Source organism: Aotus nancymaae, unplaced genomic scaffold (genome assembly GCF_030222135.1).
Source record: "Aotus nancymaae isolate 86718 unplaced genomic scaffold, 86718_ANA_hifiasm-v0.15.2.pri h1tg000025l, whole genome shotgun sequence".
NCBI lineage: Eukaryota > Metazoa > Chordata > Mammalia > Primates > Aotidae > Aotus > Aotus nancymaae.
Window position 1 is genome coordinate 20,676,489 of NW_026988438.1, and position 27,511 is coordinate 20,703,999.

Genomic DNA, 27,511 nt, shown 5'->3' on the forward strand with positions numbered 1-27,511 from the left:
CAGACAACCACTGATCTGTGCGCTCTGGCACAGTTTTATTGGTTCCCCACAGAATTATTTTCAGAAACCCATCATTATATTAACAGTTGCTCTAAGGGTTCAGGATTGGTTAAAATCAAATAAACCTTTAAAAAAGAATAAATTACACACAAAATAAGGAGGAGAAAGTATATTATATATATTTATATCAGAAGAGAAATCAGAAATCAATGACAAGTAGATTTTTTAAAAGTAGAAAATAAATGAAAACAAAGGTTTCATTTGTAAAGATTACTAATGTTCATAAACCTTTAGCTAGACTTAACTGAGAAAAATAGAGAAGACATATGTCACCATAAGCAAATAATGTAGGTGATATTAGATAGGGTATATTAAAAGTATCATGATAAAATACTGTATATAATTTTATGCCAACAAGTTAGACAATATACATGAACTGAACAATATCTACAAAGACAAATTACCAAAATCAAGCCAAGAAGAAATAGAAAAATCTCAATAAATTTTCATTAAGTAATGAAATGAATAACTAAAAGTGGCTTCACTGGTAAACTCTATTAAACATTTAAACATTGAATTATAACTCTACAGAAACTCAGGAACTGGAAGAGCAAGAAACATTTCCCACTCATTTCTAAGTCTAGTATTCAGATACCAGAGCCACACACACACATCTCAAAAAAGTGAGCTACAGTTCTCTCATGAACCTAAAAACAAAAATCCTTAACAAACGATTATGAATTTTAAATCCTATAAATTATAAAAGATATTGTACACCATGAGTGAAATTTAATTCAGAAATGTAAGATCAAATTAATACCCAAAAATCAATTAATGTCGTATACCACATTAACAGAATAAAGAGCAAGCACCACATATTCATCTCAATAGATGCAAAAAGCATCTGGCAAAATAGAACCCCATTTATGATTTCAAAATAAATAAAACACCGTCTCAATAAACTAGGAGTAAAAAAATATGCTTTCATTTTCATAAAGGATATCTATTAAAAACCTATAACTAACATTGCACTCAATGTCAAAATAATTACCTCTACCTAAGATTCAGAACACCAAAATGGCCATTTCTGCAACTTTTATTCAATACCACATTGGAATCCTGTGCAAGAAACAACAACATAATTACAGGCATATAGCTTAAAAAAAAAAAAAAAAAAAAAAAAAAAAAAAAAAAAAAAAGAAGACTGGCTTTATTTGCAGATGACATATTCTCATATACAGAAAATCCCAAAAGTCTAACAAAAAAGAAGCTAGGACTAACAACCAAGTTGAACAAAATTACAGGATCAATATAAAATAGTAATGTTAATATTAAAAGTCTATTGGATATTCATTTAGTGGTAACAATCAGAAAATCAAATTAAAATTTCCTTTAAAATAGCATAAAAATTACTGAAATATTTAGCAATATACTTAACAAGAAAAATGTGTGAAATAAAAACTACTCAAGATTTCTGCAATAAATTAAAGGTAATTTAAATAGAGGAATATATGTATAAATTGGGATACCTAATATGGTTAAGGATTAAAATTGCATCAAATTAATCTAAATGCAGTGCAATTTCTATCAAAATACACATAGGTTTGCTTTAGAAATTGCAAACAGAATCCAAAAGTTATATCAAAATTCAAATGACTTAGAATCGCTAAAACAATTGTTAAGAACAAGAGCAAATTTGGAGAACTTATACTATCTAATTTCAAAACTTGCTATAAAACTACAGTAATTAAGATAGTATGATATTGGCATAAGCATAAACATATACATTAAAGTAATAAAATGGAGAATCCAGAAATATACATTTATGAATAATCTTCAAGCACTGCTTCCAATGTAAATCCATGGGACAAAAATAGCATTTTCCTCAAATTATGTTGGAACAATTGGATATCTATGTAAAAAAAAAAATTGAACTTGAGTCTCACACCATACACAAAAATTAATACTTAAAATTAGATCAGCCGGGCGCAGTGGCTCACGCCTATAATCCCAGCACTTTGGGAGGCCAAGGCGGGTGGATCACGAGGTCAAGAGATTGAGACCATCCTGGTCAACATGGTGAAACCCCGTCTCTACTAAAAATACAAAAATCAGCTGGGCATGGTGGCACATGCCTGTAGTCCCAGCTACTCGGGAGACTGAGGCAGGAGAATTGTTTGAACCCAGGAGGCAGAGATTGTGGAACTCTGTCTAAAAAAAAAAAAAAAAAAAAAAAAAAAAAAAAAAAAATTAGATCATAGACCTACATAAGAAAATTTAAATTATAAAATATTTAGAGAAATAAAACATTTTGCAGTCTTGGGAGAAAATATTTACACATCTTGTATCTTGTAAAGGATTTGCCTTCAAAATATATGAAGAACTTTTAAAACTCTTCAGTAATAAGGCAAGCAACTAAGTTACAAAAACGAACACAATTTGTGAATAGAAACCTCACCAAAGAAGATATGTAAATGTCAAATAAGCAAATGAAAATGTTCCATATTATTAGTCTTTTGAGGAATCAAGATAAATCACAGTGAGATACCAGCACACACATTCTATAATGACTGAATAAAGTACAATTAGGAAAAGGCCTGTAGCTTCTTTTAGAAAATCAGATGTATGTGGATGTGGTGATTCAGCACCATTTGCTGGAGAGACCATCTTCTCCACTGAATTGCCTTTACTTCTTTGTCTATATTAGTACACATTTATTTCTGAGATTTCTACTCTGTTCTGTTGATCTTATCTAGTCTCCTAATAATACTATACTGTCTTATTTACTGTAGTTTTTTTTTTTTTTGAGACGGAGTTTCGCTCTTGATACCCAGGCTGGAGCGCAATGGCGCGATCTCGGCTCACCGCAATCTCCGCCTCCTGGGTTCAGGCAATTCTCCTGCCTCAGCCTCCTGAGTAGCTGGGATTACAGGCACGCGCCACCGTGCCCAGCTAATTTTTTGTATTAGTAGAGACGGGGTTTCACCATGTTGACCAGGATGGTCTCGATCTCTTGACCTCGTGATCCACCCGCCTCGGCCTCCCAAAGTGCTGGGATTACAGGCTTGAGCCACCGCGCCCGGCCTTTACTGTAGTTTTATAGTAAGTTTTGAAACTGGATAGTGTTAGCTCACCACTTTGGTTTTTTCCTTTAATATTTAGATTACCTATTTCTCCTTGTATGAGTTTTGATAGATTGTGTCTTTCAAGAAATTGACATTTTATCAGTTATCAAATTTGTGGGCATAAAGTCACTTATACTACTTCTTTATTATCCTTTTAATCCTTTATTTTTTTATTATGCCATGGATCTCTCTCTCTCTCTCTCTCTCTCTCTCTCTCTCTCTCTCTCTCTCACTTCCCACTCTCTCTCTCATCTCTGTCTCCTTAGTCAACCTGGTTAAAGATATATCAACTGAATCTTTTTAAAAGAGCCAGCTTTTAGTTTCATTGATTTTCTCTATTGGTTCTTAATTTTAGTGTTATTGATTTCTGCTCAAATTTTTATCTCCTTTATTCACTTTGGATTTAATTTTGCAGGTTTTTTTTTGGTTAGGAACTTAGATGATAAATTTTTGATATTTCTTCTTTATTAATATAACATATAACACTGTAATTTTTTCTAAGCACTCTTTGCCACGTTCCACAAATTTTACTAAGTTATATTTTCATTTGGCTCTAAATATTTTTACTTTTTTGATATTTAGGTAATTTACATGTTATTTAATCTCCTAGGGTTTTGGGGTTTCCAACCATTCATTACAGGTGTCAAGTTTAATTCCATCGTGATTTGAGAGCATATTTTGTATGATATTTTATTTTAAAAATTTTAATGTGTATTTTTAAATCATAATTTAGTCCTTCTCGGTGAAAGTTTTATGTGAGCTGAAGAAGAATGTGTACTCTTATGTTGTTGGATGAAGTATTCTATTGATATCAATTAGATCCAACTGACTGATGGGACTCTTCAGTTAAACTATGTTCTTACTGATTTTATGCCTGCTAGATTTGTCAATTACTGACAGAGAGGTATTGGTATCTCCAAGTAAAACAGTGGATTCATCTATTTCTCTTTGCATTTCTATCAGGTTTTGCATCCCATATTTTGATGCTCTATTGTTAGGTGAATATAAACACATGAAAGATTGTTATGTCTTCTTGGAGATATAATTCCTTTATCATTATGTAATGTTCCTCTTCATCTCTGAAAATTTTGCTTGTTCACAAGTCAGCTTTGCCTGAAATTAATGTTGCTCCTCTAGCTAGCGTTCATGGTGTATGTTTCTCTGTCACTTTTCTTTTAATCTGTCTTTATATTTGAAGTGGGTTTCCTGTAGACACCTCAGAGTTGAGTCTTTTTGTGAACTAGGACACTGTCTAAGAACTCTGTCTTTTAATTGCATATTCACATTTTGAAAGAAAACAGAGAAATAGATTGTAGAGGAAGATATTATCAAATAAATAATATTAAAATACCATTTTCTAAAACAAATGACATATTTTTTCTCTATTGTGAGGTCTCATGGTAGGCCCTGCCCAGTAACTGGAAAGCCCTCCAAAGGCAAGTCAATCTAGAATGTCAATGTGTTAGGGGTATCTGGAACACTAAATGGTCCTATTTCCCAAACTTCATATTTGGCATTCCCTCTGTCTGGAACACGCTCTCTCAGAGAGATGGCTAGATGGGTTGCTTCCTCATGTCTTTTAGGCCCTTGTTCATAATTGCTGTTTAATTAAGGTCTTTACGAAAACCCCCAATTAAAATGCTATTTACCCCACTGTATTCTCTATGCACTTCACTCCTTTATTTTTCTCCATTGCATATAGAACATCTGATATCCTATAGATTTTTCTTATTTTATATGTTCACTTTCTTTTTTACACACTCTCTATGATGTTAGCTCCATGAGGATGGAGAAGATTGTCTGGTTCCCTCTGTACTGAATCTCCAGCATTTGGAATAGTGCTGGGCATACAGAAGGCACTAGACCAATTTTTGTTGTAGGAGGAAATGATGAAAAGTTTAAAAGTTTCATGAAAGAAATAATTAGGATACAAGATGTCATTTGGCTTCGCAACAATAAAACTAAAAGCTGCAAGCCAGTTTGAAAATAAATCAACTGTGAGGGTAAAATAAACACATTTACTTTTACTGATAGACGAGAGTCCCCAGATTTTATCTCACATGTATCCTTTGTTAGGAACCACTAGAGAATAGGTTCCACCAAAATCAGTGAATAAAGAAAACACAGAAAGCCATGTGATCGAGGAAATAAGAAATATAATCACAGATAGAAATAAAAGCATCTACAAAATGATAGTGAAACAAGTCCCAGAAAAATAGCTATGCAGCTGACCTGACGAGCAATATGTCAAGATTGGAGCAGAAAGACGGAGGCCTCTACTATATACGTGTAAAGGAGGAGGGAGAAAGGACTGACTAATTATCCGACTTATATGATGCTTTTAATGAAACTTTGTCCTTACATATGGCAGATAATTCAGGAAAATAATGAGTAATAGGCACTGATGCAAAATTGACCAGATGTAAGAGTTAAGCAATTTCTAACTTCAGGAAAAAATACTTGCAAAAGAAAGAAGTTATAATCAAAAAGTTATCATAGTACATTATGAAGCTCAGCTGGAAAAATATTTACAAGTCATCATAATGTAAATTCTGAGAATTTATTTAACAACACAACAAAATCTAGATCTCTATGTACTTATGAGATATAATGTTAAGTGAAAATATATGAAGACAGAATATTTTGTATACCATAACCACATATTATGTTGTTATATTAAAGTTTGTGATTGGACAGTAAATATTTAGAGACTTATCTGAAAAGATGTGAACCAAATTATTAAATAATTTTACATAGTTTTCACAATACTTAATCTCTTGATTTTTAGTATAATTATCTAAGCATAACTTTTAAGAATTAAATATTATATACAAATAGACCCAAAACATAAGTTTAATTCTAACGCATTACTCCAGTTTAAGGCCATCATAATTTAGTCACTCTCTCTTCATTGTATATTTAGATTGTTTCCAGTATTTTTTTTATTTTACATATCCTCATATGTAAATATTTGGAATTTGTCTGATTATTTTCCTAAGATGCTTGCAAAATGGAACTGCTGATAGGAAAAATTTACATTTAAGCCTTTTCAAAATAATCAAAAGTGGAACGCTGAAGAATTAAGACAATGTACACCCTCATAAGCAATGTTTTCTCACACCTTGTCAACACCAGGTGGTATAATTCTTTTTTTCACGTTTGACAAATTTACTTTTTAAAATCTCCCCAAATTTTTATTTAGTTGGTTACTAGTTATGCAAACCATATGTTTACATTTTGTAAGGCACTGACAATTTTTAGAATTGATCCCTTTCTCATCCCTTCATTGCCATTGTTATAAAGAATCCTTAACTCTTAAATGACTAACTGATCACAGAGCCGAGAGCTCCTTCTTGTGTACCAACATAAACTGCTTTTGGGTTTATTTTTCTAAATCACAAATCTAGTCCTATCTTACTAGAGTGGCACATCTTGTCAACATTAATAATGGATCAAACATTTTCTTAAATTATAAAATTGTGCTTTTATGACAGTTTTTGCTCAATAATCATAAATAACTTGATATCAGGGACCCCATATGTTTACTATAGTATTTACTTTTATTCACTTAAGAAATATTTAGTCAATGATAGGTCAATATATTGACGTAGGATAGAGTGAAATGGCCTACTCTAAAAACTAAGTTATTCAGCTACTTTTTCATTTTTTAAAAATATCTTTTGCATATTACTATGTGGCAGAAATTGCTCTAAGTTCTAGATACACAGTGGCTAGTAGAACCACCTGTGGCTTTCCCTTTATGAGGCTAATAGTGGGGAGTAGAGTGTGAGGACAAATAAATTAAAAAGTAAAAAGTTTTTTTCCTTTTAAAGAGTGATAAGCAGTTTTGTGCTATTCTAGCAACTCTTTAGAAAAACCAAACAAAACACACAAAGCCATAATTTGAGTGTTTGCAGATTCCCCGTTATGGCTGATTTCAAGCTATCAATGGTTAAACAACTGGCTCACAAAGTTCTCGAATACTGAACAGCTGGCTCTCGAGAGCCATTACAAGGTACATCACCACTGATAGTGCCAACAGGATATTAGAACTGGAAAACTGCTAACTGACTACTTAAGGTAAAAGAGAAATGTCCTACTGAAAAGGTGACATTTAAGCTGAGACATGAATGAAGACAATGAGAACACTGAAGGTCAGATAGAAGAATTTTGCAGACAGAGAGAACAGTCAGCTATAGCCAATGCCCTAAGGTAGAAGGAAAACACTTGATATATTCGAAAGTCAGAAGGAACCAGAATGCAAAAATTTTAATTTATTTTTCAGTTAGGAGAACATTGAGATAAAAAAGCCTCTTAGCTAAGGTACAGGCAGCAATTTGGGAGCGTTAAATATGAGCAGGAAGCTAGTATCAGCTTTGGTTCTTTTGTCTTGTACTTCTCTGCTAATGCTAATAAAGGTTGCAACTACTGCTGGGTAATTTGAGGATACAGACACACACACACACACACACACACACACACACACAGAGAGAGAGAGAGAGAGAGAGAGAGAGACAGACACTTCACCAGAAATCTTGGTTTACAGAATGCAAAATGGAGCAGGAGATAATATTATTTTATGGCACTAAAAATGTTCATTCCAGGTACTCCAGTCTATTTCTTCAATCTTGCTGACTCCACAAATCATCTACACTTTGACATTTTGTTACCACTTTAAGAGGACTAATAATTAACATGCTATATATCATTTGAGCAGCGTTTGGGGAAAACATAAATCAAACTGCATAAACAAAACAAGAGATCATTAGATTAAATTATTTCAGCAATTTTGGGGTCTTTTCCTCTTAAAGTCAAGATGACAACAGTAGCTCTGTTTTGATATGTTACCCAGAGCAAGTAGAGATCGGGTGAATCCAAAACAATATTTTAAAGAACGAATCTGTTGGAGTTCAAACCCAGGGCTTGACAAGTGAACAGTTCCTTCTGCGTAAAAATAAATCCTATTGTGAAGCAAAGGAGATTAGGAGGATTAAGCGTCATATGTGGAGGATTTGAAAGTGGATTTGTTTTTTATTATTAAAGATATTTTTATGGGTTAATTGTACAGGGATCTGGCTCATTTGTTTTTTTTCAAAACTGAGATGAATCAGAATGTCCCTGGAGCAGGAGAGACTTCTGCTGCATGTGAGGATGTGTATTATTCATTCCAGTAATACATTTGCAGCTAACAATCTTGAGAAAGGAATTATGACTTGTAGGTAGTCTCACAAGTAATTAATTGTTACTGACATGTTAACTATATTGCTAGTTACAGTTCTGTCTTTATCAAGTGATTATAATTTGTATACACATTCAAACTGCATTAGGAATAATACTCAGCATTTACACAGAATTTTAAGAAGTTCAAGGCAATCGCTAAGATAATTGAGCTGTTTCCAGAAATGTGAGCTATATATAGAATGAGTTGTCAAAGCTAGAAATTCATTATTTTTCCTCACTGAAGAAATTTAAAAATTCACATTTGTTATTGATGAGCTATCTTTCTCTACAAATAATACCTAAGAAAATAACTTAATTTTTTTTTCTTTTTTTGGAGACAGGTCTCACTCTGTCACCCATACTGGAGTGCAGTGAGGTGAAAAAAATCTTAAGTTTTGATCAAATTGTAGAAAAGCATTTTTAAAGGTCCAACAGAATTCATTTAAATATATGCATCACATACTGTTTTACTTTATTTCTTGAAGTTATACATTGACTTACTTGTCTAGAATTACAATATAACCGTTAAAAATCTACTCTGTGATAAAATAAACACAGGATGCTGACAGAAGACAACAACAAATGCTTCTGAAATTACTTTTTCAGCTCTGGGATCCTCAGTAATTGCACATGAATGAAAGAAAGCAGAGAAAAGCATTCAAGGATTATTTTATTATCAGATCTAATATGTTCTATTGATGAGTAATAGAATGAATTAATGAGAATTTGGAAGTACCTCTAAGTGTACCAAAAAGAGCATATTTTGGGAAGTTAAGCAGAAGAGGCCATATAGTTCATCTGAATCTACATGGAAAATAAAATATGGCAACTATTCACATTACTTAGGCCAAATAATAGCCAAATTCCCACCATCATCATTATAATCATCATCACAATCAAGAAGAGCTCTTAATGAAGCAAGAAACAAATAGACAAATTGAGCTTTGAAATTTGAAAAATATATATATACTTTTGCATGCTTTACTTCAGTGAATAGTTCCTTTTTCTTTATATAAAATTCAGTTTTAGTCAAAAGAAAAATGTTAAATTCACTTCACTTTAAATTGAGGTAATTTTCAAACTATTTTGGGCCAAAATAAATCTTTAAATGAAAGTATTTTAACATTATCCTAACAGGGAGTCTAACAAAGTTTATAGAAAATTTAATTATTCCAATGGTTTTTTAAAGTGGGAGGCATGTACAAAAATTGGCCATAATATTAATAGATTTCAAGCAAAAGGTATTTTTAAAATGCTGTGTTAAATTAGTTTACCATGAAATCTTGGCTTTTTAAGTATCTCATATAAGTTTTCGATCTGTGCATTAAATATGCAGAAGTACGTGTTGGAAAACAGACACAAGACAAGAGGGCACTTCAGGGAGTGGGAAGATAATGAGCCAAGATGAGCATGTGGGAAAGCATAAGACATGTTTTAGGAAACTGTTAGGAAATTCTGGATTTACAGAAGATAAATCTGGAAATGAAGGCAAGAGCAGGATTGTGGATTCCAATAGCATGATAAGTAGTTCAGACCCTTTCAAAAATCAGTCATGAAGCACTAAGGACTTCCTAGGAAAAGAGTGATCATATAAATGGGGTAGTCTGGAAAGATTTATCTGGTTATAAGTGGATGGGTTGGTGTGGAGCAGGGATAATACTGGAAGTGGGGAGTCCAGCTGGAAGACCTGAGCAAAGATTCAGAGGTGAGATTAATGATGATGGTGGAGATGAGAATGCAAAATGAAAAATGAGGACAAGATGCTCCGCAAAAAGAGAATGAGGTAAATAGGATACAGTTTCAAAGATTTCTAAAGAGGTCCCCAAGGGAGTGATTATGGCCTTAGCAGCCACAGGGAATCATTTGCTCCTTCATAGATTACATTTTTTAACTGCCCCCATACCTTGATAATAGGTTTTCTACCATATAGGACCTATTATTCTTGAGTACACAGTAAACTTCTATTTAGTCTTTAAGAAATCCAGCTCATTTATCTTCTCTTCTTTCTCGAATCAGTTTTGTGTGCTCTCTTTTAAGTGTCCTAGGTATAAAATTTTTATAATACTTAAGTTAATTTATCATAAGATCTATTGACTTGTCTTCTCCTTGATTAGATTACCAGCTCCCTGAAGGTGGAGACCACATTTGTTCATTTTTCACAATGAACACAGTAGCACACAGTAGAAACCAAATTATTGTTTGATGAAGAACACCCGGGAAAGTTAAAATGACACTAAGTCAATAAACAAACAAACAAAACAAGCAAATAAGTGAAAGACAGAAGTGTGCATATATATGGAATAGAATAGAACAGAATGGAATAGAAAGATTGAGGAAAGTTGTTTATCAACATGTGGATAGCTAAGAGAAATAAGATTGAAGAAAATGAGAAAAAACAGAAATTGATTAGTCAGGATTCCAGAGCACAAGGGATGCTGTGGCATGCAGACCTGGTATAGAGGGTTCACCCTGGTAGTCCAATACTTCCTACAGTTTTCAAAAGATTCCTTATGCTCTTCAATTTTCTCACCTCAGCTTCTTATATCTCCACTGTCAAGAATGCCATCTCATCTTGATCCTCTATTTTAATATCTACTTATGCATGTGTAAAGCACAAATCAAATGCCACTATTCCATGAGACCTTTCCTGGTCTTTTATTTCTCCGAATCCCTGAGTAATCTTTTTTTCTTCATATGCAGCCTGAAGCCCACCTGCATAAAATCCCATAGGGGGTGGTACAGAAGAAGTTTCTCTCTACAGACATAATCTATCTAATAAATGCAGAAGGGGTAAAATAATTTGAATCATCATTTTACAACTACAAGTGAAGGGATTTAAGCAAATGAGCATTGATGTCTACAAAATCATTAGTGAGGAAAAAGCTAGTAGAAACGTAATGATGGATGGATCAATAATCTGATAGTACCTAAACTCACTCATCAAACTTAAGATTATAAAAAGAGATGAGGAGACATTATATGCCACCTTATGGAAGGACACGAAATACCTTCTAATAGACTCTTGTCAAGAAAAAATATGTCTGAATTTGACCAAATCTCTTTCCATAAAAACCAGTTAAAAGGAAAACGTGAAAAGATAACAGTGAGTAGAATTTTGCATAATCCCGTATGTGGGAAAAGAACTGGAAAAAGTAAAATTTTAAAAGAGATGGAAAAATGTATAGATTAAAATATATAAAAAGAAACTTCAAGACATGTCAACCCAAAGTGTGGATATTTGGGGATCCTAATTTCAAAGAATCCAAATTTGCAAATCATTTATAAGATTACTAAGGTAACAAGAACACTAACTGGTATTTAGAAATTTACTGTTAATTTTTAGGTTATATAATAATCAAAGCATCAATTTTAAAGCATTCCTATATATCTTGAAATAGTTTTAGATAAAATGATGAGACGTCTGGAATTTGCTTCAAAATAATGTAACGGTGGCGGAGGTGTGGTGGGTGTGATGGTATAAATAAAACAAGATTCATTATCATTGAAGTTGGGTAATAGCCACTAGTTCACATTTATATATGTTTAACATTTTTAATTTTTAATTCATTTCAAAATATAGGTTCCTAGACCCTATCTCAGAATTATTGAACTAGAATAGCTGAGAAAGATTCTGAAAATCTGAACAATTAACATGTTCTGAAGTGATTATTACACACACTAGAATTTGGAAATTATAATTCTAAAACAATTTATCTCATTATCTAACCCTTGTCAGAGAAATGGCGCCAACTATATACATATATCTTATCTTTAAGGATAAAGAGCTGTATCTTTATCAGGTTTGCATTTCCCAAGAACATGCATGTGTGTGTGTGTGTGTGTGTGTGTGTGTGTATAGTCATATATAAATATATGTATATAGTTAGTATGCACTCAATAAAATGCTAGTGATATCTGACAAAATATTTACTTTTGTTTAGTTTGAACAAATATTTCAGATAGAGTATACAACACTTACCCACACATTCCAACATGTCAGGTCCATTTGGCATCAGGAATGTGTACCTTGTTATAGCTGTTAGCAATAGTCTTTAGTCACATGAAATTTATTTCTCAGCTGGTAGTATTTAACATTCTTAAATTGCCAATAGAGCCATGCCTCAATTAGCAAATATAACATCTAACAAGAGGAGAGAAATAGCCTCTTCTTTCACATTTGGAGAGTAGGTATTATAAGCAGCCATGTGTAGTATATCCACACTCATACTATAGATACTCATATGATCTTTCACGAAGATAAACTAAAATGTTTTTACCTGTGATTACTCCTAGACTTTTCCCTTTTGAATTTTTTGTTTACCTGTTTGCAATGTTTCATTTATTAAATAACAACTTTGACTTTAAGAGACTATGCCTAGGAAAATGTAATCTTTTGTTGAGAATTGCTTTCTCAAAGACCTGATATTTCCTATAATTGGAATCCTTGAAAGATGTAGTCTATAACATATTCTGTAATAGAGTCTGTCCTACTACTAGTCTGGGGTTCTAAATTTGTCACTAACTAGTTAAGTAACTTTGAATAACACACTATTTTTCCTGGTTCCTGGTTTCCCTACATACAGTTGACATTTGAACAACATAGGTTTGAACTAAATGGGCCCACCTACATGTGGATTTTCTCTGCCACCCCTGAAACAGTAAGATCAACTCCTCCTCTTCCTCCTCAGCCTACTCATCATGAAGACAATGAAGATGAAGAGCTTTATGATGATCCACTTTCACTTAATGAATTGTAACTATATTTTCTCTTCCTTATTTTCCTAATAACATTTTCTTTTCTCTGGCTTACTTAATTGTAAGAATACAACATATAACATATATAACATATATAAAACATGCATTAATGGATTGTTTATGTTATGGTGAAGCTTCGTCCTGGTCAACAGTGGGCTATTAGTAAAGTTCTGAGGGAATCAAGCGTCACATGTGGATTTTTGACTGCATAGAGGGTTGACATTCCTAACCACTGTGTTGTTTAAGGGTTAACTGATATAATTCTAAAATAAATATGTCAGTCTACTCTTAGATCATCTCTAAATTTACCTCCAGTTTTATAATACTTTGCATAACATTTAAGCACAAAACACAACGTCTACAGAAAAAAAAAGATGTAAAATGTTCTCACCTGATAGTCTTATATGACAGTTTTAAGGTCAAATTCATACAGTTCTGTTCTGAAGGTATAAATACAGGAATATAAAGGACTTTTCCCACTTTGGCTTACCTGCTTATGAGCATGATCATAAGAATTAATATGATTGTCAAACTCCTGGTGTTTGTGATACTGCTTGTCACATAATTCACAGTAAAAGTTTGCCTTTACATCTCCCAGGGCCTTTGCTGTGGACTTCTCCTTTTCTGCAAAATCCTTTAAGAACAAAGACAAAAATGCTGGTTACACTTTTCTCTAATACCATAACCAGCTCTCATATTAATCAAGTTGGTATTTAACTTAAAGGAATATGATGGAGCACATTATTTTCTGGGAACTCATGGCACTGTGAAAGTAACGTTTAGTTTAACATCATCCCTAACTTATCAACCAACATATTATGAGTTCTCCTAAAATAGCCCTGTGCTGGAGCCTGGTTTTTACTCATTCTTCCTCTTGCCACCCATTTCTAGGTTGTGATTATGCCTATTACCAAGGACATCACTGGCCATTTCTTCTTTATCTCCTTCATAGGCCTCTGTTTTTCTGATATTATGCCTAAATGTTTGTGTTCCATGTAATTCCATCTTCAGGCCAATGATTTGTCTATTTTATATGCTCTCCCGGGGCGCCCCCATTCACACCATAGATAGAGCCTGCTGTATCCATAACGTTCGACATTGCCTGAGCCTCTTCCACAAGCGTCAGTTACTGCTACACAGTACTAAAGGCTTTATGTCCATGTTCTTCAAAATATTCTCCTTAATATTTTTAGTATGCTCCATTTAAAACAGTTTTGGCTACATAATTCTGCTTAAAATCCTCTTTAGCTCTCTCTTTGATTGTAGAATAATAATGGCAAATGTTTACTTAGTATAAACTATGCACCAGGTATATGAATTATCTCATCATTCCTTATGACATCCTGAGTTAGGTTCTATTTTTATCTGCATGATAGACGCATCAACCAGTGCTTAGAGAGATCACACTCATGGTCACCAAGTTAACAAGTGGAGAAATAATTTAAATTCAAATAATCTATTCCTAGCTCCTCTGTTAGTAAACAGGTGTAATTTGTTATCTTCCTTAAAAGCCAACCTTCTTAATATACCAAAAAAAACCTTCTTACCTTGCATGTACCATATTTTATCAAACCGTTCTTCTATATTTTCCTCTTTAATTGTATTACCAGATACATTATATAGCATTAAATTATCTGTTTTCATGTCTATTGTTTCCACCGATTTTTTGAGAGAAGAAACTGATTTATTCATTTTTCTTACATAGTGCTAAACAACATGTTGTCTAGCCTAGAATAGGCACTATTTGATATGCAGTACATAAATAAATGGATAATCATGGTTTATATATTTATGCCTTATGCCATTCTACAACTTCTGCTATATTATCCCAATACCAAATAAAAGAGTGATTGGCACATTGAGAATACCAAGTAAACATGTATAAAGAATGAATGAACAAACTAAAGCATGGATTTTTATCTTTGTTTCTCCAAAATAACTACCCTCAGTAGAAAGAAATTGGATCATAAGTGTACATCATAGGCAAATAGCTGACCAGAAAAGAAAGTAAGCAGAAATCATTTAGGCATGTTTTCAGAGTAGGGTGAAGAAATGGGGCAATTAATTTAGACATGTGCATAACATAATGATTTAAGCCCAAAAATAAGAGGGCAAAACAGATGGCAAAAAGCAAGAAGGGTATGACAGCATTAACTAACAGCACAACTAGACCAAATACAGGGACTGCCTATCTCAGAGAGGTAAGGTGAGAATTTGGCTACACTCTAGAATAATGGTGGATATAAAAACTACTGGACAGGCTATATCCAGTAACGAGGATGCAGACTCTGATTTCAAGATCAAAACCCAGGTGCTGAAAGAACTAAGACAACTGCCTGCTGATACAGTCGCTATCGAGAAGTGAGACAGGAGTACAGCATTGATGTGGTGCTAAATCTCTTGGTTTAGTAGACGTAGAATCAAGGGAAACCATTATTCTCCAATTGTTCTAAGCTTTTTTTTTTAGATGTAGCCTCACTCTGTTGCCCAGGCTGGAGTGCAGTGGCAAGATCTCGGCTCACTGCAACCTCCACTTCCCGGGTTCAAGAGATTCTCCTGTCTCAGCCCCGAGAATAGCTGGGATTATGGCATGCACCAGCACACCCAAATAATTTTTTTGTATTTTTAGTAGAAACGGGGTTTCTCCATGGTAGGCAGTCTGGTCTTGATCTCCTCACCTCAGGTGATCCGCCCGCCTAGGCCTCCCAAAGTGCTGATGTTACAGGCGTTGAGCCACCACGCATAGTTGTTATTATTATTATTTTTTCCATGTCCTTTCTTAGTATAATCACAGGGACTGGATTCAAACTAGGGATTACTTTAGTTTAATCATAGTTCTTACTTCGTTATGACAACAGCCTTAGAAAACTGACCATGTTCCTTAGAAATTGGTCAACCCTGCCTTAGTGCTCAGAAACACCTCAGCCTCATGAACTGGGGTAGGGAAACAAATGAAAATTCAGGATAGATTTGAGGCTAAAAATGTATTTTTATATTCTTTCAGATTATGTAAGAGATTTTATGACAATAGTTCAATGGCCAAGAGTTAATGTTTACCCTCATCTAAATATTCTATATTTCTAAAATGTTCTTTAAGTATCATATTAGATAATTTTTAGCTCAAAATGTTATAATTTTAAGACAGTTTCACCAAAATTTGGGTTTTATACTATTTTTTCCTGAATGCTTATATTTTACAAAGTTGTTAGACTAAACTACATATCACATTTCTTGCTTCATTATTCTTGTGAGGAAATTAAGCAGATACTCTTATCTTTCTTCCCTCTAAGGCGTTAATGACAATCTCCAAGGCATATTCTGGTCCCCTCATTAAGAGAGAAAGAGGCCAGTCACGGTGGCTTATGCCTGTAATCCCAGCACTTGGGGAGGCTGAGGTGGGCAGACCACCTGAGGTCAGGAGTTCAAGACCAGCCTGGCCAACATGGCAAAACCCCATCTCTACTAAAAAACGCACCAGGGTGGTGGTGCACTCCTGTAATTCTAGCTACTTGGGAAGATGAAGTAGGAGAATCGCTTGAACCCAGGAGGCGGAGGTTGCAGTGAGCTAAGATTGTGCCACTGCACTCCAGACTGGGTGACAGAACAAGACCCTGTCTCAAAAAAAAAAAGAGAGAGAGGGAAATAGTGAACAGGTGGAGTATAAATTCTACCACAAAACATATAGATACAGATGGAATTGTAACAGTAGAAATCTCTATTATTTTTCAAAAGTCAACTGATATTTAGCAATTTCATGTTTTGTGTAAAATCTAATGGCTAGGTAACAGTAAAGTAGAGGCATGCTTTACTGTCTCATGCAACTTCATCCAACCAACCATCTATCCACATGTTTAACCATCCATTTATCCAACTATTTATTAAGTATTAATACATTCAGGTATTTTTTATTTAGCAACTTCTAAATATCAGTTTCTTACTGGGTCTTATACTCATTAATTTACAGTCTAGTAAATAAGTAAAAACTATAAGTTGTGATAGAGTGATAATCACAAATTGCTATAGAGGGTTACTTAGATCAGACTAGCTAAAAATAATTAGAAGTTAATGTGTCTCTCACATAGCATTACATATACAGTATTAGTACACATTACTTCTTGGCTTTTTGTTGAATGACAGGATACTTTTACTGAAAAATAGGCCTGAAGGTAAATTAAGATGATTTACTTTCTAAAGTAATTACACAACCTTTAAATATATTTAGAGATACAGTATAAATATGGAAGGAGTAAAAAATGATGACCTATTCTCAGTATCAGTAAATTTTTTAAAAAAGAATTACAGATACAAGGTTTGATATATAATTCATTCATTGATTTGCCAGTTATTTAAATTTCTCATCTTACATTTTGCCTAGAGGAAGAGGTTTTGAAAGCTTATCTGACAGAAAAAAGAATGTATGACATAAAAGAAAGCTTCTTGTTAGTCATTCTCAATGATTCATTAAAGGGTGAAAGTAAATTACAAATGGAATATGACACTTATCTTAACAAGTCATTTTTAAAACATTAGGTAATGCCAATGGGCATTTTTTGTTGTAGTTCAGTATGAATTCTGTAGTAATTAATTACTTTTTATAATTAATGTTTTGGGTGCAAGCAGTGAATATGTACTTTTTCACACCAATAATTTTACATTAATGCATAAAACAGGTGTGTTTTTTAAAGTGGGCAAGTATTCTGACTAGAGTAATACACTTAGAAATATGAATGTTTGCTATCGAATTTTTATAATTGTGATTATTACACATTAACTCCTAGTAAACTACATTGTAAACCAGAAATGTGCCACTTCACAGTTGCTAACTCACTTAATCTTCACAATAGCTCTATGAAGTATGTTCTATTATTATCTCATTTAAAGATATGGAAAATAAGGCACAAACATGTTTAGAATCTCATTCACTGGATTAAGCTCAAATCTGCCTGACTTCAGAGGTGTGATTCACCATACTCCAGGCTGCTGCAATCTAGCATTTATCCAGATGCCAGATAAGTCTAGGCTATCTCTGCTAACTCATTTGTGGATTCAGGATGGCATGGAGCACTTAACTCCCAGAAACACAGAGAACTAATTATCCTTTTAAAAATTCATAATGCTCTTGAAGCTGAGAGATGGCTACTAGGAAAATGCAAGGTAGTAGTCTTGCTGCATTGGTTGTGAATATGTGCTCTGATTATGAAAAAGAAAGGGAAGAAATCAATTGCTGTTCTCCATAGCTCCTTATTGGTAATACCAGCTCAGAGCTTTGAGAATTGAATTCACATTCTTTGTGTGAAAGCCCACATTTGACCTTTCACTGTTATGTGTAAGAGATTGCTTTAAGAATTCTAATATTCTCTAACGAATTCTATTATATTAGCCCCAAATGAAATCCTACTTCAAAGAAAGTGAATTTTCCCCTCCTCCAATCAAGTGGCTGCTGCTGAGTCAGAACACTCTTTTGGCTCCCGTCATCTTCCTGCATCTCTGTAACAGCTCGGATAACAGAAAACTTGCTTTAGAGGTTTCATTCACTTATTTATTCTATTTTTATAATAGGAAAAAAGTATCTTAGTCTTTGAAAGCTGACTAGCTTGAATGTCAGCCTCTATCTTACAGAAGTTCAAATGCTAAAGGTTTCAGTTATCTCAGAATAAATTAAAGGGGATAATAATAAAGTAACTTGCAGGATTGTTGTGAAGAAAACACTGGATAATTTTTATGGAAGTAGTAAGTATACCACATTGCAAATATAGGTGATGGGGCTCAGAATATGCCCCACCAAAATACGACGGTAGGAAACCTAACTAGGCCACTCCAATATTCCTCCTTAGCATAAAGATTATTTTGAGCTAGTTATTTTGAGAAATTATAGACACAGGTGAAACTTTTAGCTTCTCCTCTTATAATAATTCATCAAAATGCCCACATTAAAAAATAGATACAAGCACATTAAACACGTGAAACTATCTCTCTGCAGCATGCTCTGGGGACAGCTCAGCATCGCTTCTAATTTGCAAAGAATGACAAATTTCTGACTTACAGGCAGGATGCCAGAGTCTTGACTACATTTCTGTACATGAAGAAACAATTAAATATCTAAAGTCTGCTTAAATAACTGCCTATTTTGGAGATGTGTCTTAATTGATTGCATTTGAACAGAGATTATTTTTTAAGAACACAGGCATTTCTGTTAGGACCACAGTTATCAACATTGGCCAACACCAACTTCAGCTTCCTCTGCATGAAGTATTATACAGTTCTTCCACCATAAAAACATGTTAGAAAGGAAATAAGGAAGTCCAGGCAAATCCTAAAATAATCATGACAGCAGCTATTGCTTTATTGATTAATCATGGTTATCTGCCTAATGGAAGGAAAAAGGGGGGAGGTAAAATTTCCAGATTCCTTAACGATCAGATACAAATGCTACATTGCACAAGTTTATAAAGGCTGTATATTGTTTTGCAGAGTTGCTTAACAACCAATAAAACAGTAAAACACACATAAACCAATGAGCTTTTACTGACACCATGCAGTATTAGCCCACCAAAATGCAAAAACTATCAGTCTCTTTAATACAGAACATTTCAGCCCTCACCAATAAAATCAGACAATATACTTAGGTGAGAAAGAAAAAAAAGAGTGACTAAAAAATATGTATATCAAGTCTGGGTCAGGAAAATGGTTGAATAATTAAATAACAGTGAAGTCTTGACCTAGAGTTTATGTTTATCAAATGCCCAGTAAAGAATACATGAATTAATAAATGTAGTGAGCAAAAGAATGAATACATTTTATTTATTTATTTATTTATTTATTTATTTTAATCTAGTTATTTAATGTGCTAAAGGGGAGAGAATTAGAATTCCTGAAATATATATGATGGTATAAAGATCCATATAACTTTAAAACACCAAGAGTGCATTCTAATGTAAACTAGATTTTGCTAATAATACTTTATAAATATGGCTTTATCAATTACAATGTACAAACTGTATGGTCTGGCTCTACGTTCCCAGCCAAATCTCACCTTGAATTGCAATAATTGCCACGTATCATGGGAGGGACACAGTGAGAGGTAATCAAATCATGGGGGGTCGGTTTTTCCTGTGCTGTTCTCATGATAGTAAGTCTAATGAGGAACTAAGACTTATGCAGTGGTTTTATAAAGGGGAGTACTTATAAAGGTGGTTTTATAAAGGGAAGTTCCCCTGAACATGCCCTCTTGCCTGCAGCTACGTAAGACGTGACTTTGCTCCTCATTAACCTTCCAACATGATTGTGAGGCCTCCCCAGCCACGTGGAACTCTGAGTCAATTAAACCTCTTTCCTTTGTAAATTGCCCAATCTTAGGTATGTCTTTATACATACAATTTACAGACTTATACAGTAAATTGGTATAAGTAGAGTGGGGTACTGCTATAAAGACACTTGAAAATGTGGAGGCTACTTTGGAACTGAGTAACAGGCAGAGGTTAGAACAGTTTGGAGGGCTCAGAAGAGGACAGGAAGATATAGGAAAGTTTAGAATTTCCTAGAGACTTGTTGAATAACTTTGACCAAAATGCTGATAGCAATAGGGACAATAAAGTCCAAGCTGAGTTGGTCTTAGATGGAGATGAGTAATTTGTTGGGAAATGCAGCAAAGGCAACTCTTGTTATGTTCTGGCAAAGAGACTGGTGGCATTTTGCCCCTGCCATAGAGATTTGTGAAACTTTGAACTTGAGAAAAATGATTTAGGGCATCTGGCAGAAGAAATTTCTAAGCAGCAAAGCATTCAAAAGGTGATTTGGATGCTATTAAAAGTATTCAGTTTTGCAGGGGGTTTTTTGAGATTTTTTTTTCTTGTCACCCAAACTGGAGTGCAATGGTGTGATCTCAGCTCATTGCAACTTCCACCTCCTAGGTTCAAGCAATTCTCCTGCCTCAGCCTCCTGAGTAGCTGGAACTACAGGCACCAGTCATCATGTCTGGCAAATTTTTATATTTTTAATAGAGACTGAGTTACACAACATTGGCCAGGCTGGTCTCAAACTCCTGACCTCAGGTGATCCACCCTCTTTGGCCTTCCAAAGTGCTGGGATTACAGGCGTGAACCACCACAACTGGCCAGCATTCAGTTTTATGTATTCACAAATATATGGTTTGGAATTAGAACTTCTGTTTATAAGGGAAGCAAAGCATAAAAGTTTGGAAAATTTGCATCCTGATGATACAGTAGAAATGGAAAACTCATTTTCTGGGGCGAAATTCAAGCTGGTTGCAGAAATTTGCATAAGTAATGAGATGCAAAATGTTAATCACCAAGCCCATGGGGAAAATGTCTCCAGGACATGTCAGAGACCTTCATGGCAGCCCCCCCCCCCATCAAAGGCCCAAAGACCTAGGAGGGAAAAATGGTTTTATGGGCCGGGCCCAAGCCTCTCCTCCAGTGTGCAGTTTTGGGACTTGGTGCCTTATGTCCCTTTTAGCCATCTGCTCCAGCCATGGCTAAAAGGGGCCAAGGTACAACTCAGGCCATGGCTTCAGAGGGTGTAAGCCCCAAGCCTTGACAGTTTCCATGTAGTACTAAACCTGCAGATTCACAGATGTCAAGAACTGAGATTTAGGAATCTCTGCCTAGATTTCAGAGGATGTATGGAAATGCCTGGATGTCAAGGAAGAAGCTTGCTGTAGGGGTGAGATCCTCAGGAAGAACCTCTGCTTGGGCAATGTAGAAGGAAAATGTGGGGTTTAAGCCCCCACACAGAGTCCTCACTGGGAAACTGCCTAGTGGAGCTGTGATAAGAGAACCACCATCCTCCAGACCCCAGAATAGTAGAACCACCAACAGTTTGCACCATGTACCTGGAAAATCTTTAGACACTCAACAGCTGCCCATGAAAGCAGCCAGGAGGGGGACTGTACCCTGCAAACCCACAGGAGCAGAACTGCCTAAGATCATGAGAACTCACCTCCGGCATCGCTGTGACCTGGATGTGAGACATGAGGTCAAAGGAGATCATTTTGGAGTAAGATTTGACTGCCTCACTGGATTTTGGACTTGCATGGGGCCTAAACCCCCTGTGTATTGGCCAATTTCTCCCATTTGGAATGGGTGCATTTAACCATTGCCTGTACCCCCATTGTATCTGGAAAGTAACTAAGTTGCTTTTGATTTTACAGGCTCATAGGTGAAAGAGACTTGCCTTTTCTCAGATGAGACTTTGAATTTGAACTTTGGGTTAATGCTGGAATGAGTTAAGACATTGCGGGGCAGTGAAACTGGTTTTGAAATGCGAGGACATGAGACTAGGAAGAAACCAGGGGCAGAGTGACATTGTTTGGCTCTGTGTCCGCACCCTAAACTTACCCTGAATAATAAGAATCCCCATGTGTCATGTCATTGGAGGGACCCAGTGGGAGGTAAGTGAATCATGTAGGGTGGATTTTTCCTGTGCTGTTCTCATGACAGGGAATATATCTCATGAGATCTGACAGTTTTATAAATGGGAGTTCCCCTGCACACGCCCTCTTGCTTGCTGCCATGTAAGATGTGCCCTTGCTCCTCATTCACCTTTCGTCATGACTGTGAGGCCTCCCCAGCCATGTGAACCTGTTTGTCAATTAAGCTTATTTCCTTTATAAATTACCCAGTCTTGGGTATGACTTTGTTAGCAGTGTGAATACAGATTATTAAACTAACTCACCACGTGATGTAAAATAATAATAAGAGAAACCATGTAGGATTGGGCAGAGTGTATGGGAACTCTACATACTTGCTTTTTTCTAATTAGCAGACTACATTGTTAGAACAGTGTTCTAAAAATAAAAGTATACGACAAAGTCATATTTTAATAGTCCTATCTTTATTGAAATCAGAAAACAATGTATGGTATAAGAATAATCTAATCCATGCCACATGATGCCTACAGCTGCACTGTAGAAGGCATGCAGAATGACAAACATGAGAGTTACTTTGCATGAAGAGATTTTGAGACTCTCAGTTCCCCTCCATCATATCCCATGAGACCGAAACTTAGAAACAGTCCAGAAAACCAGGAACTACTCAGTGATCGTATTTACAATCATTAAGTTCACTGGAAATTCAAGGGTAAAATGTTTATGATTGGAAGAAAGTTTTTGGAATATTTGTGTGAATGTGTAAAATATGATAAGAAAATGGGTTTTCTTCCTCCAGATTGACAATGCTGTTCCATTTAAAAAGGTAGTAATTACCACTTCATCAATTCAGCCCACAGATAGGTATAACTGTAATGAATATAGACATATTGCATTCATCTAAATTAAATACATTTAAATGAATATACCTATTGTGCATTAGACAGGAAACACTTTCATCTAGCCATTATTCCTGCTGTAACTATTTATTGTAAAAAATGTAATTAATAGCATCTGACATTTCATTTTCTAATATAAGAAAAATCAATGAAAAATGTCAAATAATTACGTTTTCAGGAAAGTTACTAGTGATACATGCTTAGTTACAAACCGTTTTTCTTTTAATTTAAAATCTGTGAGAGCCATCTATGAGAGAAATGATCATTAAGAGATGCTGACCTAGCTGCTGCTTCATCTTTCCTTGGGAGTTGATTGCAAATGTTTCCTTCAAATAGATTCAGTGACTGTCAGTAAGTTCCCTTCTCTGAACTTCTTAACTTGTTCTGGTATTAATCTCTGCTGTGTTTATGTTCTACATGTGCTAAAAACAGGCCTGGAAACTCCTGAGATGATGTATTAAAATCGTATAAAGCCAATGGCTTTGATATATATATATATATAAAAGGCAGGTCAATGGATGCCAAAACACCAAGGACATTCTCTCTATTCTCCTGAACGTCTCCTATCAAGTCTAATAATAAGTCTGCTACTTGGTGTACTTGCTGTGTGCCAGAGATGCTTAAAAAGTGATTGTCCTCACAAAGGCACATCATTATTTCAAAGTGGCTGCTCTGGGCTTCTATCTGTTGAAATTCTAGTGGGTAATTTACTTTCAAACTTAGAGAATACTAGAAATTGTGAAAGAGGTATGCTTTACAGAAACCCTGTGTCTTAAATCTTAAAATACTAACTCTAAGCTGAGAAAATGTGTCAAAGTAAGAAAAAACCATTAAAAATGCTAGTTTACATTGAAAGTAAGATATTCACAAGGGCCAAAAGAGCAGCTGCTATAAACTACTTATGCTTTGTCTATTAAATAATCTTTACATATAACTCTGCAAAACTTGGATTAGTGACTTCAGAAAACCTCAGAAAGAAGGTCCGTACATCAGTTTATGTAATATACTTGCTTCGATGAAAACTAACTAAAAATGCTTGTGAGCTGAGGTCAGAAAGACTAGCTAGAAACTGGAGCCAATGTTTATGTGCCCATTTGTGGCAAACAGCCTACAGTTGTCCAAGACTGTCACAGCTGCTTCAGCAGTTAGAGAATCTGTACCTATTGGTATCACTGGTGTCAACTCAATAAGCTATACTAAGCCGGGTTCCAATCTATTCTGCATGTGCATTTGTGTATGCACATGTGTATATACTGTGTAGAGAACTAGTGTAAAAAGAGATGTATTGTAGCTAAATAGAAGAGAAGTTGTGGGCCCACTGTAAAAAAGTAAAATAGAAAAGTTGAAATCATCATACAAGCAGGTAACTGGAAGCAATTTCAACAATTCTTTAAGAAAATTAATCTAGGAAAAGTTATTTGGCTTGTCAAAGGTTTATGCAGAATTAAGTAGCAGATCTGGAATGAGAATTCAAGTCCTGACTCCTATCTTTGAGACCAATTGCAGAGTAATTAATTCTGGAGGGTCTATTTCCTCACCTGGAAAATGAGGTTGGTCTAAGGAACAGTATTTTTGTGTCTCTAAAACTCAAGACATATACATAGATCTCTGGAATCTTTAAAATATAGATGTAGAATTCTTTCCTTTCTTCCAACTATATAATCAAAATCAAAATCTATTTAACAACATATTTAGAAATTACATTCATATTCTTGAGATGCCAGGGATAAAAGTTTTGTTTCAAGTCATCTCCTAGAGAAGAAGACAGAATCATCCTCATAGAGACCTCCTCTTTCCTTTATCCCCCTAAGCTTTAAAAATGCATTTAGAGTTTTGCTAGTCCATAGATCACTAGCTGCAGCTACACTAGCCAGTGCTAAAAACTGGTTTTAGAAAGGAGGAAGCTACCTCTTTCTCTTTTATAGAAGGGATATCTGACATGAAAGGAAAAAAAATCAAAAGATAGAAGAATTCACACCTAAAGTGATTTTTAAAAATTTTCTTTACATTACTATGGTGCTCATGAAAGAGTTTGCTGTAGGCTAGGGACTTAGTTGTGGTACGAATGTCTTAATGAGCTACTGTGCTATTTTACTGTGTGCGATAGTAATACACAATCCCTGTTTTCAAGAAACTCTCAGACCACCTGCAGGAATAGGATTAATTCATAAGATACAAAGGAGAACACAAAAGGGAACAAAATCATATGGTAGGGATTTAAAGTACTGTGTATATTTAGAGAAAGGAAATAGTCCTGCTGCTCTGTAACATGGGTACATACCTAAGCAGAATAAGGCTCATTAAGTTACAATTTTATAATGGGTCTAGATTAAGAGGCTTGGATTTGACTCTTAGATATAAAAGAAATGAATGACATTTGATGAGCTCTTTAATTCCAGGGCTTAAGAAGTGACAAAGTATTCCCGAGAAATAATGAACATACACTTGGTAATGAGAATGATACAGATTTTACTCTATGTATTAACAAATAAGAAGTCACACAAACTTTAGAGAGTATATTATTACTATTCCCCATTTCCTCTTCTATTACAGCTGGTCACTATTTCTGACCAGTAGCTTGGGTAGTAATTATTTTCCTTTCCATATTATTCCACTATATATTCCTTTTGATTATTTTCCCAGCACTTCTTTTTCAGACTTTCTGCTTCTTGTTTCAGAGGCTTTACACAAAGTCTGAACTTACATTGTTATTTTTTTAAAATATCTTTTTATAGATTTGAGGCACAACTACAGTTGTGTTACATGGATTTATTGTGTAGTGGTAAAGTCTAGGCTTTTGGTGGACCTATCACCTAAGTAGTGTACAATGTATCCAATAGGTCATATTTCATCCCTCACTCCCCTCCCAGTGGAGACACTTTTGGAGTCTCCATTGTCTATTATTCCATTTTGTATGTCCTGAGTTCACTTTGAATTGGTCAAAACACAAGTTAAGTAGTTTTAAAAATTGATTTCTACAGAATGTTTTGCTTCTGTCCATTATGCTATAAAAAATCTTGATTCTGGAATTGGTCAGTTTACATGCTCTGTTACTACTCTGGGCTAGCATCTGTGTCCTCATTAGTGGCTATATTTATTAGCAAATCTCTATTCTGTGATAAATGCAGTGATGGCAGGAAACATTTACAGTCTTTTTAGTAGAAAAAGTCTCTTCTATCATGTAAAATGAAAAAAAGAACCTTCATTGATAAGAAACAACTATACCTTAAAAATCTAAATAAATACCTTGAAGTTCTTTCCCTAGGAGTGTCAGCAAAAGCTCAGATCAGAGTCTGCCTCTTCATTGGCTGCATGCCTGAATATCACTGTGGTTTAACACTGGAATGCCCAGTAGTGAAGAATACCAAGGGACAGAAAAAAAAGGGAAATAAAACATACATGAGAAGTGCAATGAAAACATGGGGTAGAAAGAGAAAACAGATGCCTCAGGTGAGCAAAAGAATTCACTTTTCCCTTGTGAAAGGGTAGAAAAGAAAACTAATGGAGGAAACAATCAGGCTTGTGGTGCTGGAAAATAGAATTTAAAAATAACATGCTGGAGGAGACAGAAGAGAGAAACCATAAATGATTTCCTCTGTCTTAGGTAATTTTTTAGCCAAAGGCTATTTGTGTGGGAATCAGGGACATACCCCTTCTAAAATTGTTCATGATTTGAAATTTATTGGTGGAAACTTGAAAGTATAGGAGGGTCAACAATATTTACATCTACGGGAATCAATATTTTGTTGTATCAGTCTTGACCTTGACATTCTCTGGATCTGATCAAAATCATCAGTGCTCCTTGGTAAGAAGTTTGTTGTCATGAGACATTTTTCAGGAGTCTAAGTATTTTGTAGTAAATTTAAGAGGAGATTTATAATCTCAGTTGGAGATTTTTACAAACCAGGGCAGAAATCCTAAGGTTGGAAATAAATTCAGCAACTATGTATTAAATTCTTCCTGTGCTAGGGGCTACAGGAATTGTGTATGACTTGGAAAGTATTGTCCCTATACTAAAAGAATGTATAGTTGGTCAATAGAGATAAAACTTGAGAAAATAAAAGAGCATGTTACATCTAATTAAAAGTAAAGACAATGTAGGTTGTACAGAGATTGGGACAAAAGTC

At 34.7% G+C, this 27,511-nt stretch overlaps 1 protein-coding gene across 1 annotated transcript in view; it reads right to left on the bottom strand.

The window, feature by feature from the left end:
• Positions 1 to 27,511, bottom strand: part of ZNF804B (zinc finger protein 804B) — a 541,723-nt gene that overhangs the window by 87,134 nt on the left and 427,078 nt on the right. Inside the window, exon 2 of the mRNA XM_012450859.3 lies at positions 13,591 to 13,734. Within this exon, the coding sequence (XP_012306282.2) occupies positions 13,591 to 13,734 (144 nt within the window). The remainder of the gene's footprint in view (positions 1 to 13,590; positions 13,735 to 27,511) is intronic.